The sequence below is a fragment of the Lepisma saccharinum genome, chromosome 4, assembly GCF_977018435.1.
Source record: "Lepisma saccharinum chromosome 4, izLepSacc3.1, whole genome shotgun sequence".
Classification (NCBI taxonomy): Eukaryota; Metazoa; Arthropoda; class Insecta; order Zygentoma; family Lepismatidae; genus Lepisma; species Lepisma saccharinum.
Window position 1 is genome coordinate 96554901 of NC_139232.1, and position 20037 is coordinate 96574937.

Here is a 20037-nt window from a genome sequence, read left to right on the forward strand (position 1 = left end):
AATTGCAAATATGATAATTTGATTGTAAAATTGTGAAAAATCCTGACGTGATGGTGGAAAATGGATAACATGTGCATGATCAACAGCAATCAAAATACTTCCAGAATCACCTGTTAGTTTGTAAACATCCAAAATTTCCTTTGTTTAAATTTATTTTATTGCGTTCTGTAATAGACATAATGGAATGGAGAATATGAGATTTTGATTGTGAAATTGTGAAAAATCCTGACGCGATGAGGAAAAATGAATGACATGGGCATGATCAGCAATGAAAATACTTCCAGAATTACCTATTGGTTTGTAAACATCCAAAATTTCCTTTGTTTCTTAAGCAGAGAATGTTTTCTTTATTTAATGTTAAGTTACGAGGTGCATCCAGAAAGTAAGTTTCCCTATTTTTTTCCCGTGAAAGTAAACATAATGAGCCGTGTAAATTGTGCATGTGCAGCAGAGCTAAGACGTATCAATCATATGCCAGGTGGACAGATCCCGCCCGGTGCCAGTAGCGAGGCAGCAGTGGTCCGAAGTGGAACCTCGTATTCCTTCTCCCGCCGCATGTGAGGTTCGGTCGGTGATAAAGTTCCTGAATGCACAAAGCATTGCGCCAATTGACATTCATCGTCAGCTCTGTGAGGTCTATGGGCCAAACATTATGAGTAAGCAGATGGTGCATCGCTGGTGTCGGCAGTTTTCGGAAGGTTGTCAAAGTGTCCATGATGAAGAGCGCAGTGGGCGTCCGTCCCTCATCACTGATGATCTGGTTGAGCTGGTGCGGCAGCGCATCGTAGAGAACCGTCGCTTCACGATTACGGAGTTGAGTAGCCTTTTTTCGCAGATATCGCGATCCGTGTTGCATGAGATTGTCACGCAGCGCCTGCTGTTCAAAAAATTGTGTGCCAGGTGGGTGCCGAAAAAATGGACACCCGAACACAAAATGAAACGTTCAGGAGCAGCACTGACATTCCTGCAACGGTACCATGATGACGGCGATGATGTCCTTGACAGGATCGTCACGGGCGATGAGACGTGGATTTCGCACTTCACCCCGGAAACCAAGCAGCAGTCAATGAATTGGCGGCATAGTGGATCTCCGATCAAGAAGAAATTCAAACAGACGCTGTCGGTACAGAAAGTGATGTGCACCGTGTTTTGGGACAGGAAGGGCATTTTGCTCATTGACTTCCTCGCCAGAGGTGAAACGGTGAACGCTGACCATTACTGTGAAACACTAAGGAAATTGCGACGTGCCATTCAAAACAAGAGGTGTGGCATGCTTACTGCAGGTGTTGTGCTCCTCCATGACAATGCTCGTCCACATACGGCTCGGTGCACAGTAGCTGTTTTGATGGAATTTGGCTGGGAGTTGTTTGATCATCCACCTTACAGTCCTGATCTGGCTCCCAGCGATTTTCACGTTTTCTTGCACCTCAAGAAATTTCTGTCCTCCGGTGAGTGTTTTGGCAACGACGAAGAGCTGAAGACGTCTGTCACACGCTGGTTCCATTCACAGGCGGCAGAGTTCTACAACAGTGGGATCCAATAGTTGATACCACGATACGACAAGTGTCTCAATTCTGGTGGTTGCTATGTTGAAAAATAGCTGAACCTTTGCTGTACCTGTTGCCAATAAATGGTTTCCTGAAACTGTGTTGTTGTTTTTTTAAAAAAATAGGGAAACTTACTTTCTGGATGCGCCTCGTAAATACTGTATTTCTATTCTACTATTACCAACAATAAAAACAGAAATTAACCCTTTTGGAATTAGTAAATTTAATAACATGCATAATGTGTTATTTCTAAGAACTTTACAATGGACTATAGTATGTTATGAAGTGTAATAGAATAGTTACCTAATATAAAAAACAATTTGCCATTAAGTGAGAGCATGTGTAAGCAGAATTTCCTTGAATCACAGCCATTAATATTAGTACAGAATTTTCTAACTTCTAAGGTGGAAAAGTAATTTTAAAATTTACACTCTTTCACACTTACATTTTGAACATCAATATAGAAATCATCATCTCCAATCTTTGGCTCAATTCCTTCTATTTTGTGAAAAACTGCAGAATCGGCTTTGTAGAAACGTGGGTAAGAAATCAACACAGGTGCACCTTTGGGAAAATACAAAAAGATACACTTAAAATAACACAATGCTTGCAGTGAAGGAAATCTATAGCATAGAAAGTGAAGGGACAGTGTACTGGGAAACCTTAAGAAAGCAATTTTGATCTTAAAACACTACTTCAAGGTAATGTTAACCATGCAGATGAGATGAAACATTGCCTTTTTTTTCTTTTTCAAATCACAATAGTTGCACAATAGTTTTCTATTTTCAGTTTTTGTTTATTTCATCTTCTTTCCACTTCTGTTTATCTATTATCTTTGCATTTGTAACATCACTGAGTTGTAATCATGATATTAAAATTTTATTATAAATCATTGCATGCATTATTATTATTATTTATTTATTTATTTGAAATCCTTAAGCATTCCTGTGATTTCCTGTAATAATTGTCTTCCTGCATGTAATAGTGTTGTGTGTTTAGTTAGTCTAATTTAGTTAATTCAATATTTAATCTAAAATAAATACAATAAATGAGAGATCCTTTGAGGTTCGATTCTACGCTCTTTTCTATTTTTTTCTGTAAACTTACAGTTATTGATTCAATTAGGATATTTTAATTCATTTTTCTGCTCACTTTAAGCTACTCACAACGATGAGGATGATATTGTGGGTCTGATAAAGGGACACACACAAACAGGTGTGCCTACAGGGGGGGAGGGGATTATGGTGCAGGCTGTGCCATCGAGATTTTGGGGGGAGATTTTTCCCTTCAAATAATATAAAATTCTACATTTATATATTTTTCCAAAATATATGTAAAAATTGTACACCTTAAATGGACCATATTTAATACATTAGATGAAGAAAAGAAAGTGAATCAAAGGGGGGGGGGAGAGAAATATCCAACTCTTACATATTAGGCTTTAATTGACATGTGGGTTTTGGGGGGATTCTGAATTAAACATTGGAGGGGGGGAGACAGTATTCAAATCCAGGTCTTAAGATTATGGTGGGTATTTTAGTTAGAGGGGGATTGAGCATTAAATTGTGGGGGTATCCAATTCTTGTGTATTTCTATCGTCTTAGACTGTTGCGGAAATTCTGGTGTGAAGACTGAGAGAGGTTCAGCTGTTGCTGGTCTACAGTAAGTCTAAAATTGGCATGGAAATTTTGGTGGTAGGGTTTAGTATTAAATGTAAAGGGGGAGATATGAAGCTCTTGATAAAGTGTTAAATCTTAGGTTGTCAAGGGATGTCTGTAGTGGAGGGAGAGTTCGAACATTAAATTTTGGAGACTATTTAGCGATATGGAATCCACCCGTTTTAGACCCCAAACGTGTCAAAAGAGAAGCTGGTAAAGACTAACTATCTCAGGATCCTAAGAAAGTATTGACAGCCCCATTAAATTAATATTCTTGAAAGCCTCCACAGAAATAGATGTAAAAATTTTCTTGCTCGCTTCGCTCGCACTTGTATTTTGCAAGAATGCGTGTTTCACACTACTAAGGTCAATGTGAAGTTTTATACTCTAGCTGCATTACAAGACATAAGCGATATTCTCAATATTTATTAATAACATCAGTTCTAAAATATATAATGCTTAGTATTGGTATACTGCTTAATTTAAAGCAGGTGCATCATTTGGAACACAAATATATCAAATTCACATTTCTAACTTATCACAGCAAAATTTTACTTTAACAAGTTAAATTTGCACTGAAGATAAAATTCACGTAATTACTGTTATGGGTTATTAAAAATAATTATATTTACCCCAAGAAAATGGAGGCTAGGTGAGTTCTTCGAAAGATGAACCGTATCATATTATCGCCATGACCTTAAGAATTTCTAGCTAGTCTTCTGTAATGCCTCGTGAAAAAATAATTGAATCGGTCATATGGCCGGAGCATGTTATTTAGTTTGCCAAAAGTTGAATTTTGGAATTGTAGCTTTTCTGGCGACGTGATTCCAACAAGTGTTCTCGGGTTACCAGCCAGGTCAAGTCTATGTTGGCTTCCAACGTTTCGAGTGCATACATTGCTCTCATCATCAAGGAATATAGAAATGGAAACAAAAGTGGGGTTAAATATATGACAATTATGGTGCGGAATTTGGATTCTGTCTTCTTATTGGCTCTCTCTGGTTTCTGGTGTTCCCATTGGCTGGTGTCGTGATTTACGGAGGTGTTGGTTCCAGGCGTGACTGAGCTGGAGTCCCACGTACCTGTTGAGATTTGTGCTTTCCCGTGATACGGCTATGGCTTCTTTTACTCGTCGGTCCCAGTAACCGGCACACTTGGCTATTATTTTGATGTCGGAAAATAAAACCCTGTGTCCCTCTGTGATGCTGTGTTCTGCAAGTTCTTACTTTTCAGGTTGGAATAATCTGATGTTGCGTTGCCTCATTGTTCAATGGTGCATCCTGTTTGGCCTATGTATGGCGTCTCACACTCGCAAGGAATACAGTATACTCCTGGAATCCGTAGCTCCAGGTTATCCTTGACTGAGCAGAGAAGAGCCTTGGTCTTGAGTGGTGGTCTATGGATGGTCTTTACTCCATGTCTTGTGAGAATTCTACTTAATTTCCCAGAAGTGTGCCCAATAAAAGGTAAAACTGTTGTAGTGGGACGTTCTCCTGTGTTGCTGCTAGCAGGGGGGCTGTGTGGTGGAGGGACCACATCCCCATGTTCGGGTGGTGAAGAATCGGTCCTTGTTAGGACCACACTGTTGTCCAAGGTTGGTTTCCGCTGAGATGTCACTGCCTTCTTGATTTTCCTGTTGATGTCACTGATGTAGTATCCATTCTGTTGTAGCGTGGTTCTAAGATGGTAGAGTTCTGAACGTAGGTTATCCTCCAAAATTATTACTGCTCTGTGAGCTAGTGTGTTGAGAACCGCAAGACGTTGAGCCTTGTGCTGGAAACTATGGGCATTAAGGCAGGGTTGGCCCGGGTGGGCCCAGGCCAGTTTTCCCCACGCAGGTTTTTTCAGAAAAACCCACCTTGAAAAAACACACACACTCAAAATGTGGGTTTTTTCAGAAAATGTTGTGAATTATTGCTATGGGCATTAAGGCAGGGTTGGCCCGGGTGGGCCCAGGCCAGTTTTCCCCACGCAGGTTTTTTCAGAAAATGTTGTAAATTATTGCTTTAAATAATTGTAAGGTTCTAGAATTGTCAACATTTTGAGAAAGCTTGTAAAATAAAAGCTTAGCCACGCTTATAATACTCAAAATAATTAATGTGGAACAAGTCACAGTGGGTTTTTTCAGGATATTTTTCTCAAATCATGCTAGAAATGAACTTTTAACAGAAATAATACGAACATACATCCAAGAAACAAAAAAAATCAAAAGGTCTGAAACATCTATATAAAACGAACGAACAAAGCTTATAATTTTGAAAGATGGTAGCACTTTAGATATCAGTCACTTCCGTATGTGCGCAAGCCACATAGTTTCACCTGTGACAATCAACTTTTACAATAATATTTTCCATGAATAAAACATTGCAAAGAATTGAGTACATGTTATTGAAATGTCGTGAAAGTAGAATAAAGTTAATTGTGGTATAATTAAACCAAACACTTTTCAAATGATTCACTTCATTTCTCAAAATTTAGTATGTATGCAAATGTTCTGTTATCTTTCCAATGCATTCCACTGAGACAATTACCCCTCCCTCCAGTTCAGTGCATTCATTGAACGTAATGGGTTCCTTGCCCATGTAGGATAAATGTTATTTGTGGTTAGGAGCTCTATACCCAAGAAGTCGAGCACTCTCATAATCTATCACATTTTTTTTAAAAAAAAAATAGAGGGGGTGTGGTACTCAAGTAAATACAATTTATACATATACTTTAATAATGAAAATACTGAAATTGTGAGCTTTATAAAACCACTCACAAATACTATTTATATGCATATTTACATAATTTAATTTGCTACATTTAACTAATCGATGTGCTAGCTTTAAGTTTTTTTCAAAACTCGAACAATTAAAAAATATGGACAGTTTAACATGGTATTTCATTCAAATATACATAAATTATTACGTATTCATCCAAACTATTTTGGGGGGTTATGATGAATGATTTTAGGGGTGGTCTTGAGTGATGGGCATCCCTGTTTAGGGAGAAAAGGCAGATCAAGTATAGTGTTCAGTAAAGATAAGAAAAAAGTTACTTTCGGTAGACACACTGTCGTAATTGAATACTTTGTGCGGATTATGATATGGTGTGAGGCGCAAATGATATGATTTGAGGGGATGCATGACATGATTTTGCTAACAAAGCACATCCATGCCCAGGCTGGGATTCAAACCTGGGGACCCTGGCATCGTAGCATGCTGTGCTAGCCACCCCGCCAGAGAGGTTGACAATTTACGGTCACGTAATACATTATTATCTTCTATTATGTACTGTGAGAGTCCTATCTTTCCTTAATATCTCAGATTTGCTAGAAATAATGTTCATATAATTTAGTTCCTTCAATGGCTTCAACTCTTTAATATGCTCATCATGTTCTGATGTACTGCACATGCATCTTTTTCAAGAGCCAATAATAAGATGAAATGCCAGTTACAAAAGGGGTAATTAATCTAAACAAACTCGTAACATCATTGCATATTTTGCAACAGACATTTCATCTCATTGTATTATTGGCTCTTAAAAAAGATGCAAGTGCAGTAGTGTGAGCATATCAAAGAATTTCATCCTTTAAAGAAAACAAATTCTTATTAACATTAATTATGAGATGAAAGTACATGAGTGGCTCATTGTGCACATCAAATACTTATTTTTGATTGGCGTATGTATTACTTTCTGCATACATATAGAAGTTAATTATTAATTACATTATTCACGTAAGCATAATACATTGGTCATCCTCTATTAAATAACCATACACATGCATATGTCAATTATGCATGAAAATTATAACAAATGCATGCAGTTCACACACAGCTATAAATTTGAACAAAAGTGCAACATTTCATTCAGTGCATGAGTGTATGAGATCCATTTAATTACTCAGCTGCTGTGGTAACTCTATGAAGCACCACAATTTGTTCCATAATTTTAAAACCAACACAAATCTTTTAAAACAGAAAAAGATTTCACTTTGAATAATAATAATGAGGGATGGACAAATATGAATTTTTTTGCAGATACCAATAAAGTACCAATACAAAATTTACTGATAATCAATATTCTACAGATCCAATATAAAACTGCAAATGTTTCTCGAGAACATGAATGGTTTATTTATTAACTTTCTCATTTAAAGCTTTTAACCAGGTATTTGCAACGAGTTATATCTCGGAAAAGAACTGTGTATTTCGTCAATTACTCAGCAAAACCATGCCATACAAATTACATGTTATTTCTAGCTACTTTGCATCTGTAAAATTATTTTGAATTTTTCTAAGGAACTGATACACAGATAAGCCTATATCAACTAACACAGAACAATTGTCCCAAACTTAATAAAAAATAAACAAGGCACGGTCAGAAAATAACAGGAAAAGTGTTATAACTTTCCTACATAGTTTCAGGGAGAGTATGCTGCCATCTACAGGGTAACGTGGTAGGACGTTTGGCATTCTCAACTGAACGTCAAACAAGGCATGTCGAATTGAGTGTTGCACCAAAGTTGAATTGTGTGGAATGGCACGATTTTTGCATGCAGAAGATCTAAAATGCATTGAGATTCTTCAATGAATACTAGTGATTTACGGTGAGAACTGTATGTCACGAAGTCAAGTTTACAGGTAGGTGGAAAAATTTTAAAATGGCCTTCAACATGCTCCCTGGCCTGGCCACCCTGCTAGTATCATAAATCCCAATACGGTTCACCCCATTGTTGTTGAACAATGACTACCCAAGGGACAAACTGAACAGCAGAAGTTACTGTGGCCTAATGCAAAGTCAGCTATCTGCAGCAAGTATTACGTTTATAGCCGTTCGCCGGCTTAAACTGCTTGGCTGCGAGAGGTTGTATTTATAAGTGAGGGGGAGAGGGGCTGAATAATTAATGCTCTTGCCCCTTACCAATGTTTATTTAGGATTCACGTAACGAGGGGGAAGTTCATGCCCAAACCGGACCAAAAGGTAATTGAACACTGATAATAGAAGGACCAGTTGTCATCACTGTACCTGTTGATGTTCCCGCGATGTTGGCCCACAGAGCATCTACGTTGGGCATGGCCCAAATCTCAGTGTGGGCCCACTGGACGGTGCACCCACTAAGGTTACTTGCTTCCGACTCCCTTGGCTACTAACTTCTGACTCTCCCGGCGACGACCTCTCGTCATCGGGGAGTTGGCTGGTGTTTGCTGATTTAGCATTTAATGCCGGCTCGTGACACAAGCATTGGGGATTTCTTGTCCTAAGGCATCTGTGTCCAGCAAGACAATGCTAGGCCCCACACAGCAAGATGAACAAATTTTTAGTTCATTGAAATGCTCATTTCAGTTCTAAGCAGAGTGCACAGAAGTGGTATGCTTTGGAACCTGTATTATTTATGGAACTTGCACATATATTTTGGAAGCTTTAATATGTTTTGAAAGCTGCGCCTGTTACTTATCTTTATGAAGAATTAAAATGCCATGTTAAATAAGACTAGATTTTGATTTCATGAGACCAATATGTGAGAATGTGGTACAAAATTTTCAACTGTTTATAAAACCTGTTAAACTCAAAAGTGGAAGTTCTTCTTTTCAGGTAATGTAGTACTGTATCGCACTGATCAACAGTAAAAAAATCAATTTTTTGGATTTACATTTTTGAGAAAAATATTATTTTTGATTTTTCAAAAAAAAATAATTCAGAAGGCTACAGCAAGAGAACTTGGACAGATATTTCCAAACGAAGGTTATTATTTTAATCAGAAACTTATTCTCTTTCAAATACAAAAAACAGAAACAAAATATCTTGAACCGTTCCAGAGATTTTAATATTTTGCCGAAAATCGCACGTGAGAAATGATGCCCGAGGTGCCATCTTTGGCGACCTGTATCTCGGGCCAGGAATTTTTTTGGACAAAACAAAAAAATACAGGTTTCTTACTTTGTCCTGAATTTTAACATATGTTTAATTCAATAACATCTGAGACACTGAAGGTAAACCCCCTGCTTGAATTGACATGGACTATGCCAAATATAAATACGAATTTCTTTAATCTCTAAGTGCAATCAAAATTCAACTTAAATGCATAGGATTACATGCAGCATACATACCATAAAAGCATTCGCTTGCATTAAAAAATCCAGAAGGTGCACAACGAGATCTATCAGGGCAATAGCATGCATTCTCAGGATTACGTTCAGGAGCTATCAAGGAATCGTCTTCCAGGCGAAATCTAAATCCATCTACTTTCTTTAGCATGACTCTTTCATCAAAAACAAATGGTAATCGCCTGCATACCTCTGGGCTGTAGATATGTAAAATGGTATCTTCTGTTATGAAAGGTGGAAAAATACTGCCCTCACTTCCATCTAACCGATTGCATTCCTCGGAAGCCCAAATTGTTTGAGCTTCCTTGCCATTATGCCTTGCGATTACACCACGTTTATTTATGTTGCTTTCACCTGTGTATATGGTCAGTACTTCTTTGGAACGTCCCTGTCTCTAAAAGGGAAATAAAATATGTAATTATAATTTTGCAACTGTAAATTGGTTGAATTTCCAGATAAAAATAGTTCTGAAAATGTTAGGACTGCACATAAAATTAAAAATTACACTATTTTGTGAAAAAGTTTACTTTTCATGCATGTTTCTCACAATATACCTAGTGATACTTTGGTAAGGATTAAATTTTATTACTACCGTGGAAATCCAAATTTAAATTTTCTTGCATTACACATTCAATCTTGATACTCTCAATGTAACAAAATGTTATAAAATTTTCCCCGATTTTACATTTTCCCCACATTAAAGTTATTTCACGTTGGTCCACTGAACAATGTACAATCGAGATTCCAATGTATATTCTTATATAATAACCTAGATTTGTTATCTTGAATTATCATTTGCAGAGTAAAATTCTAGTGAAAAAAAAATATGAAATATTTTCAAAATAGCTTCATTAATGAATTTAAATGTTAAAACTCTCATCCAATCGATCAATAGGAATAGATCAACATAAAATTTTAAATTTTTATGAAGAACCTGAATTGCTCATTCACCTTAATGTAAGTAACAAGGTGACTGGAATATGTTTTGCTTCAAAAAAGAAAACTTCATATTCATATAGTTACAGAACATACATCTTACAACTAGAATTTTGCAATAAAATTTCCAGTAACATGCCAATAAAGACAAAAACTTTATGTTTCTTCTATTTGAGACCACTGCATTACTGGTACCATGGGAAGCATACCTGTGTTAATGGCAGAAGTTCTGTTGTATAGCAAAACTGCACTACTCATTGTCTATACGATTTCATTTTTTAATTTTTTTGTTATTTAGCATTACTTTTCTGCCACTTTTGGCTAATTGCAATGATGAGGATGAGTGATGATATGATAATATTGATGATATGGACACACAAAGAACATCCATGCCCAGGCTGGGATTCAAATCTAGAACCCGTGGCATCATAGCAACACTTTGCCACGGAGGTTGTGGCTACTGTGTGTACGAAACTGGAGATGCAATCAGTGATTCGTTATCTGCATGCATGCATGCATGTTAAACCAGGTGAAATTCACCACTGAATGTCTGCAATGTACAGTGAGAAGTGCTTGGTTAAATGCCTAGTATATCAGTGGTTAAATAAGTTCAAACGTTGTGACAAACCATGATTTGGTAGATCTGTGGAGGTTGAGACTGCTGAGGTACTTATGTGTACATTTCCGCATACTTGTATGTGAGATACCAAGAGAAATGATTCACAAATAAGAGAGAAATAAAATCATCCACAAATTGAACCTCAGAAAAGTCTCCATAAGATAGGTCCCACACAATTTGGCACAAGAATTGAAAGAGAGTGGATGCTTGTCAACATTGTTTGGAATCATGATGGATGCGGTAAACACAGTTTAAAATTACTTACAACAAATTTAGAAATTACGCATTGCACAATTGAATGGTTAAATCCTATTAATTTCGAAGATCCACTGTCTTTATTCACTAAGGGTACGGCGTCTGGAGGATTTAACCATTAAATTGTGCAATGCGGAAGTGCGAAATTTCTAAATTTCACATAAGTAATCTTCTGGATTGCCACAGAGCTGAGAGGAATGACTTTATTGGTTGGACAGTCAGTGAGGATGAGTTTCAGAACCACAATTTTCATCCTGAAAGCAAGAGCTAGCATGAAACATCGTCATCCATCCTCTCCTAGAGTCGTTTTCACGTTCAGAAGACACAATGGGCTCTTATGGGCAATGCTTTTCTTATGGGAAATACGAGCGCGCTGTTGTCAAATTTCTGGATTTACAAATTTAGCTTAAGTAAAATCGGTACCTGCAGTTTTGCAGGAAATTTTGTAGAGAATACGATGGTGAACACAAAAAACTGGTAACTTGCTTACATAATTTTAGATAAATTAAAAACGCAAATTTTCCGTGAAAACACAATTTTTACATTGTTTTCATTCCTAACGTTGAAACATGCCGTAAAATTGAAGCATTCATTATTAAAAAAATTGACACTGTTTTTTAATTGTCATAGGTGATGGTGGTACTCAGAATTTATCAATACTTTAAAGCATATTCGCATTAAAAAATATTCAAATAAAGTATGTGGAGATTTTTTATATTCGTGCAGTAGAAAATGTCGTCGCTGGCCATTTTTTGTTCTGTAATTCCAAGTAAAAACTTCCAGCGACAAAGTTGTGGAGAAAATAATGAAATTATTTTTTATAACCACTCAAAGGTTTCCAGAAATATTACTTCAATGCATTTGGAGTTTCTTTTTAACCTGAACCGAGCGCGAAGTAAGGAGACGTTGTCTGGCCATCTTGAGCCGACTCACCGCAGATTCCGGCTATCACCACCAAGTTTTCGAGTTGTCATTTTATTTCCATTCAGTAAAAATATGAACTTCATGCAGTTTGTTATAATAGAATTGAAATTACTTAAATTTAATAATTGACAATTATTTCCAATGCTGCTGTTGTGAGCAACATTAGTGCTGTCGCAAATACACGTTGTTTTCGTTTACATTACTGTCGACATTAATACTGAAATGAAGATCACCTTTCAGTTTCCAACGTACACATAAATTCATAGACACCATATTAACCTTTGAAAGGCTTTCCAACACGTGACAAAATATGGGGCTTCAAGGTAGAAATATGACATGCCTTGCTTGAGTCATTCACGTCTTATCAGTTCACATGGGCAATAACTCATTTGTTTGTTTGGGTTGCAACTTGAATTTAACCCATGTGCCAGGTTCCCCTTACTTGAGTGAGAGATCTACTTTGGTCTGTTTAGACTTTTTCCCTCTCCCGAAAAAGTGTTTTCAGTTGTGTGAGCTCTCAGTGATTTTTACTTTTTTAAGTGATTTCTGAAGTGTCATATTCGTGCATTACACTCGCGTGTGTAGTAAACGCAATGGATCATAGTAAAAAGGGTAACTGTAACGTTCACAGTATAATATTAATATTAATAATTACATATAATTATCATTATATATACAAAATATGTAACACCTTCATTGTGAAGGAAGGTCATCATTTCCCGGCGACATGAGCTAGCGCTGTATTGGCAACACTGTGCGGTTTCTCCATAAGCGCCGTTGTCTCTTCTGAACGTGAAAACGACTCTAGGGCAGTCATCTGTGTGAAAAGTTATGTTGACTGGGACAGAACAGATGATTGTGAACACTGTAAGGTCGATGCTCCGCTATCAGTGAATGAGAAAAATAAATAAATAAATGTTCTTTTATTGTAAACACATATTTTTGTATGGTGTTTATGAGTATAGTAAATGCACCTCCCCTCCAAAAAATATTCTCCTCTTCCCACAAATTTATTTTCTGGCATAGTCACTGAGCTAGTTAGTACTTGAAGCAAAATGACAAAAAGTAACATAGACATGTGGACAAAACAGCAGACACACATACAATATCTGTTTCAACAAACCATTCACAAGCAATGGATAATCCAACACACAAAACCTAGTCAATTGTTGTAAGCCAGCACTTAATCAAACTACTTCAATGTTTTAAATAGAAAACACTCACGCGTGTAAGTATTCCAAACACCGTGCTTGGAAACAGATGTTCTCCTGGTATTGATTGCCTTGCTGCAGCAATTAGGGGTTCTTCATAACCCCACAAATACTGGTCTACAGTGAGTTTAATAAATGGCTTGGCATTAAAGGCTGACAAAGCAGCAGACAATGCAGTTTTGATATAAAAATTTGAATTCTTCAAGTAGGAAACAGCAGCCTAAAATAAGAGGAACAATATTAATGACACAAACAAAACATTTCAATAATAATTATGAATTACATGAAGATAAAATTGTTCTTCTACAGATGACATATATGTAGCAGCAACTTTGTGATGTGGATAAGGGAATTACACTCCATAATCCCGGGTAGTGGTCCTGTGCAGACATTGTATTCCGTGGACAACCTGCACTGCATCATCAGGTGACATTTGCAGTCTCTTGAGACCTCCGCCACAGCCTTGCCTTTGTGGAATGTGAAGTTCCCAGGCCACTACCTGTCGTGTTACACCCAGTTCAAGTGGCCAGTGGTCTGACCTTGTCAAACATCATCCAGATGAGTGCAATGTGCCATTCCCCACTTGTCTACAGTGTTCACAGACTCAAAGCATGCAACACGCACATTCCTGGACAACATGTATTTATTTTCAGGCAGAACAGATGTCAGTAGTAAAATATGTTCCCCTCTCCCCCCGCCACCAAGACTTTTGATCTTCAATTCATGGACATGTATGTATTATACAACCTACTAAATTTGTGAGTCTTTCAAATCACACACTGATTGATTGATTTGTTTGGTTTACTTTACTTTGCATTTCTGCCACTTTTGGCTAATCGTGAAGATGAGGATGAGTGATGATAAGATGAAAATGATGAAGGGACATGCATAAAGAACACCCATGCCCAGCCCGGATTTGAATCTGGGACCTCTGGCATTGTAGCATGCTGTGCTAACCACTCTGCCATGAAGGCCAGCATTCAAATTACATATATTGTTAGTTATTACAATGACTGTATGGCCAAGGTGGCTCAGTCGGTAACGCGTCTGACTACCATGCTAAAGGTCCCGTGTTCGATCCCCGGCCGGTTCAAATCCGGGAACTTTTCTAACGTTGGAAGCGGCCTCGGCATCCACCCAGCATCGAATAACATGGGTACCTGGGGAAAACCCTGGGGGGGGGGGGTAAAGGCGGTCAGGGGCGTGTCAACATCACCCCCATTCACGACGGGATCAAGAAAGTGTGGGGCATTACCCCCACACCCCTATACGCCTTCATGGCGTGGTGCTATGCACAGGGGAGCACTTTACCTTTATTACAAGGACTGTCCATGACACGATATGTAGGGAGCAACGCTAAGCAATGGATGACAAAAGGTCAGTGCATAGTCCTACTACTTTTGAAGTAACTCCCCAAATTACTTCACAATGCTGGGTCAACATCCAACTTTTAGAACCTACACTAGGAATGTCAAAAGCTCAATATATCATAACAGCAGCACAAAATGCTGTAAATAAGCTTTTGTCAACAAAACAGATGATGTTATCAAATCCTAATAATAAAGTACTTATTTATTGCTCTTATCTTGTGAAGTTCAAGATCCATGCTTTACTATGGCAAAAAAACATGCAAGCAATTGACTTTATATGAAAGAAGTTAAAATCATCATAGTCTATGAGAAAGAGAAACTTAGTGTCCAACACATGGTCATATGATTTGAAATTGGAAAAAATTCAAATCAGTGACATCTTAAGAAACAAAATGTTATCCTTAAATTGTGGACTGAAAATGAAAACTGTAATGTTTGAATAATTGGATTTATTTTACTTTACCATTCTGCTCTTTCCGGCTAATCAAGAAGATGAGGATGTATTGTGATAAGACGAAATGGATGAAGAGACATACACACACATGCAGACTACACAACACAACAGCACAGAAGATTATACTGGCTGTGAGTTCAGACGTCGTAGCCTCACTATACCACGTTTGTTCGAACCTGTCCCGTTTCCCGCGCTAGCGATCGTTCGACAGTTTCGGTGAAAATGAGAAACGAGGAACAAGTCATCTGCTGGGCAGTGAGGACCGAATGGAAGGCAGAAGAAAGGCACTTCCGTAGATGCTGTTGCCATGTTGCAGTCTAACTCACGTGTTTTGTTTGTCTTTTGTTGAAGAAGCTTGTTTTGTAAGCGTGGTGCTGATTAGTGTGCGTTTAAAAATGTCCAGGATGGAATTTATTCTGGCGATATTTGCTTGTGTCCTTTTTGTGTTTAGTGTCATCTTAGCTGGAACATTCAGGAAGGAAAATTGTGTATATTTGTGCATTTCCGCGTATTTTATTCACAGCTTGGCTTCGGTGGTTTCTGCTAGAAAAGCCAGCAAGCACGAGAAGCGAGACAGGTTGTAACAAATGCGGTATAGTCTGCAAAATGCAGTGCAGGTTGCAGTACAAAATAATAATGGTCAACTTTCTTTTACCAGCACACACAACTTGAAAGTTGGCAATTTTGCTTTTGAACAATTCATTCAAGCTTGAACAGTAAAAACAATTAGTAAATATTTACATGCATAATAAATTTTGTTTGTTACACTCAGAAGAAATTCAAAACTTTTATGTCAATAAAATTGAAATTGTTAGCAATTTTGTCATTTGTAGATTTCATTATTAAAACATCTAAACACATGAGAACACTTTATAGCAGACATTTTCATGTTACCCATTTGTGTCAGTTATGGAGAAGTTCTGCTGTACATGTAGCCAATAAATGTTGATTGATTGATTATTTTGGCAAGTCCCTAATAGAGACAAAATATCACTATCATTCTAGCTAGAATTTCAGCTGGCAGGACAATAATTTTTCCATTATCACAGATTGGCATGCATACCTAACAATAGACACAGACTAACAGTTAAATTTCATTTAAGAACTGGTTAATCCTCAACGAACTTACCATCAAAGGGACATTAGGCACAAATATTTCATCACTTGGACTTCCCCTCGACTTCTCAGGCAAGAAAGTGAACCTTTTGTTGTTCTGGAAGGAAATTGTTCTGTCGTAATTATGCTCCACATTCACTTTCTCCAAGGTTTCTCTGTAAAAGATAATGATAATAAAGATATAAGCTTATTAACGTTTTACTAGTTGCGGCCATGAAACAATATTACCATAATTTTTCAGAAGAAGAAAAGTGACAATTTAGTAAAGTCAGAATAATTACAATCAACATACAATTCTTACAGTTCAGTAATAGGCAATAACTTTTACCATCCCCCACCGTGACTGTGCGATCTAAGGTGTCATGCTTTGGCTGTGGCTATGGGACACGCACAGGTTCGAGTATCCTGGGAGAAGCATAACAACTTTTCTCCTGAGATTTCGGCCTGTGCATGAGACTGGTGGCCACCGACCATCATGAGAAAATTGGGGAGCTACGAATGAGTAGTGTAACCTGAGAAAATTGGGGAGCTACAAATGAGTAGTGTTACCTGAGAAAATTGGGGAGCTACGAATGAGTAGTGTAACCTGAGAAAATTGGGGAGCTACGAATGAGTAGTGTTACCTGAGAAAATTGGGGAGCTACAAATGAGTAGTGTTACCTGAGAAAATTGGGGAGCTACGAATGAGTAGTGTAACCTGAGAAAATTGGGGAGCTACAAATGAGTAGTGTAACCTGAGAAAATTGGGGAGCTACGAATGAGTAGTGTAACCTGGTCATGGAAAATTACAACGACTGGGGGTTTGTCGTGCTGGCCACACATCACTCCGTAACTGGTTGTATGATCTACCACCTCTGATAGGAGTGGGGCCAGCAGTCGGTAGTTAGGCTCTGGCCATCTATATACTGGAATTCGATATATTTTCGGGGGGAAATTTGGATATTCACACATATTAATATAATAAAAATAATAAAACCTAACCCCCTTTCAAAAATCCTGGCCATGCCACTGGAAGTGCAATGCCTGAACACCTTCAGTTGAACCTACCCTATTTGTGAAATCTGCTACTGCAGATGTTTGCTGAGAAAATGTCTGATCCCAGAATAGGGGTTTTGTTACATGAGTCAATATTTTGTCTTGAGTTACACACTGTAAAATGGGTGGAGCTTAGACTGCATCCTATGATTGGCTTGCTCTGGGTTCAGCTATATCTTTGGCAGATATTTTACTTTTACGGATGTCATACCTTGTATACAATAATATTACCTACCTAGGGGTGGAAAATAGTCAAGTGTTCCAAATTACTGATTTAACTGAAAAAAAAAAACAAAAAAAAAACTGACAAGTTACTGACCTATCAATAAATTGTCATCCCAAAACTAAAGATGGGATTTCATTTTTAACAAATTATTATCTGTCTTCCAACATTTCCATAGCCAGTCTTTGCAATTTTTTTATTGATGATAAGACAATGTTTTCATTATTGTACAAAATTATGCAAGGCAGTAAAACAATCACTTTTTTTTCTTTTGTAAGAGTAGTGTGTGGCAGGTATTGAAATGCAAAATATATTTATTTATTGCTTTGGATGGCGAAGTTAAGGCACAAGCATTTTCTTCCACTTAACCATCTCTACTTTATATTATAAAAAAATTGATTAAAACTGTGAAATATTAAAAACTAAAAGCCTTAGAATAAATAATAATAAAAATAATAACACAAAAAAGAAACACACAAGCACAGAAAATACATATACACAGTAAGAAAAGTAAAAAATACACATAAAACAAACACATATACATAAAAAAATACTCAAATTACAGAAAAGTCAGCGGGTGTTGGTCCTACAAGTTTACACAAAAGGTTTCATTTTATTGTATTTTCCTGTTTTCAGTACTGGTAAGTTAGACTCCAGAAGATTATTTTGTAATTTTGATTTTAATTAACCGAGAGAAGAAGAGTTTCTTATGGCATTAGGGAGTTCGTTCCACACTCTGGTAGCAGTGACTGTGAAGGAATTTGCATAAAACATTGTCTTGTGGGAGGTGGTGGTCAGCAGAGAGTTGTCCTGGGAATGGGTGGCAAAGTGGTGTGCTGCACTTAGAGGCAAGTAGGTAGGAGGGCTCTCGTGAGTTTTCTTCAACTTCTTGTTCTTTTTTACAGAAAAACGATTTTTCTGTAACATGCACAGGCACCTGCCCCCCCCCCCCCACCAATCCTTTAACCCTTGAGCACGAAATTTGAATTCGTATACTAATGGAGAAAAATCGTAATAACTCTGGCACTATGGGATCAATCTACTTCGGATAACTTTTGTTTTGCAGGTAGAACTTCAGCACATGCAATCATGTAAAATTTGGATGCCACAACCGCGTGGGGCTTAAGGGCAGGGGCTGCATCCCCCGAATTTCAATGGAAAAAATATAAAAATGTGGAGTTTGTTCCCTCTTCTCCAGCTTCTGTGGGGAGAAAAGCGGAACTCTTGCTTTATTTCAAAGAATGGACCTTCCGCAACAGAATGAAACTTGATTCATGTTTGTGGGTGCAATCCAATTTGAATAATAAGGCAAAACGTAAAACTCTGTTTTTTTAACTCAAAACAGCGGATTTTAGCCAATTTGCATATTATTCATAAAATTGTTATAACTCGGACACTATGGGACCAATCTACTTCGGATAACTTTTGTTTTGCAGGTAGAACATCAGTGCATGCAACCATGTAAAATTTGGATGCCCCAACCGTGGGAGGTTGGGGTTACGGTTGGGGGCTGCATCCCCCGAATTTCAATGTAAAAAACATAAAAATGTGGAGTTTGTCCCCTCTTCTCCAGCAACTTTGGGGAGAAACCCCTAACTTTTACTTCTTTTTCGTTCACACTTGCATCTTGTGTAGCTATTGTGAATCTATTTCTTCCCTGTTGACTCGGCTCTTTGTGGAAATATGTCCAGAAGGAAACGATTGTGCATTAGGGAGATCGATGAGCTGTTATATGATTCACAGCCACTGCGCAGAACCGATTACGGCGAGGCCTTTCCTAACAGAGGAGGGGAGGGAGCCTTTGCAATAGTTTGTTTTGTCTATACTTCTGGATAGACTCATGCTTCTGGTCTCTGGCTATGGTCAAGCTTCATTGCATTTCTAACATAGAGGCGACAGAAAGCGGACACCAGCAAACCTCATCCAATCCCCCCTCTCCTTGACCCCCCTCCCTGCCATTACTTCAGCTGGATCACCAGGTCCAAACACAAAGAAGAATGTGTGCCTTATCAGTGCTAAATCACAGCGTTGGAAGTTTGGAGGAAAACAGCATCGTAAATACCAAGCATTTATTGTGTCTGTCAACTGAGTAGCTGAAACACGTGACATATTCCGAGAAAAGGGGGGGGATTTTTGTAATTTTCGTAAACACTATTGCAAAACATGTTCCCGAATGAATTGTAAGTGTTTCAACCTCAATATACAAATATAAGTGCGGCAAACCCTCAATAATTGTATCTAAAGCTGTTTGTTGCACATCTGCAACGGCGGCCACAAAGGACATACTTTTTTTTGTTGCATATTTGCAACGGCGGCGGACTAAGGGTTAACCCCTAATGCCAGTTTGATGTACAGCGTACTGAGCTACACGTTTCTATCATGTGCGGTTTGACGTACACCATACATCCTAATCATGGCTCTAAATGAATGCCTGTTCCGTGCCGTCTATTGGCATGGAAAGAAACAAATTTTATCTGCTAGTGAGACTGTATTTTTCTGCCACCTAGTGTCATTTTGCAAAAACATTTCGAAAGTTACTTTTGTTTGTTCCTTGTTTGCAATAGTTTTTTGTAAAAAAGGATGGCGAGGAGCAGCAGATT

The 20037-nt window shown here is 37.8% G+C and overlaps 1 protein-coding gene across 1 annotated transcript in view; it reads right to left on the reverse strand.

The window, feature by feature from the left end:
* Positions 1–20037, reverse strand: part of LOC145986652 (scavenger receptor class B member 1-like) — a 62525-nt gene that overhangs the window by 25259 nt on the left and 17229 nt on the right. Inside the window, exons 4-7 of the mRNA XM_083120926.1 lie at positions 16193–16334; positions 13253–13459; positions 9298–9688; positions 1993–2111 (exon numbers count right to left, since the gene is read on the reverse strand). Of these exons, the coding sequence (XP_082977052.1) occupies positions 1993–2111; positions 9298–9688; positions 13253–13459; positions 16193–16334 (859 nt within the window). The remainder of the gene's footprint in view (positions 1–1992; positions 2112–9297; positions 9689–13252; positions 13460–16192; positions 16335–20037) is intronic.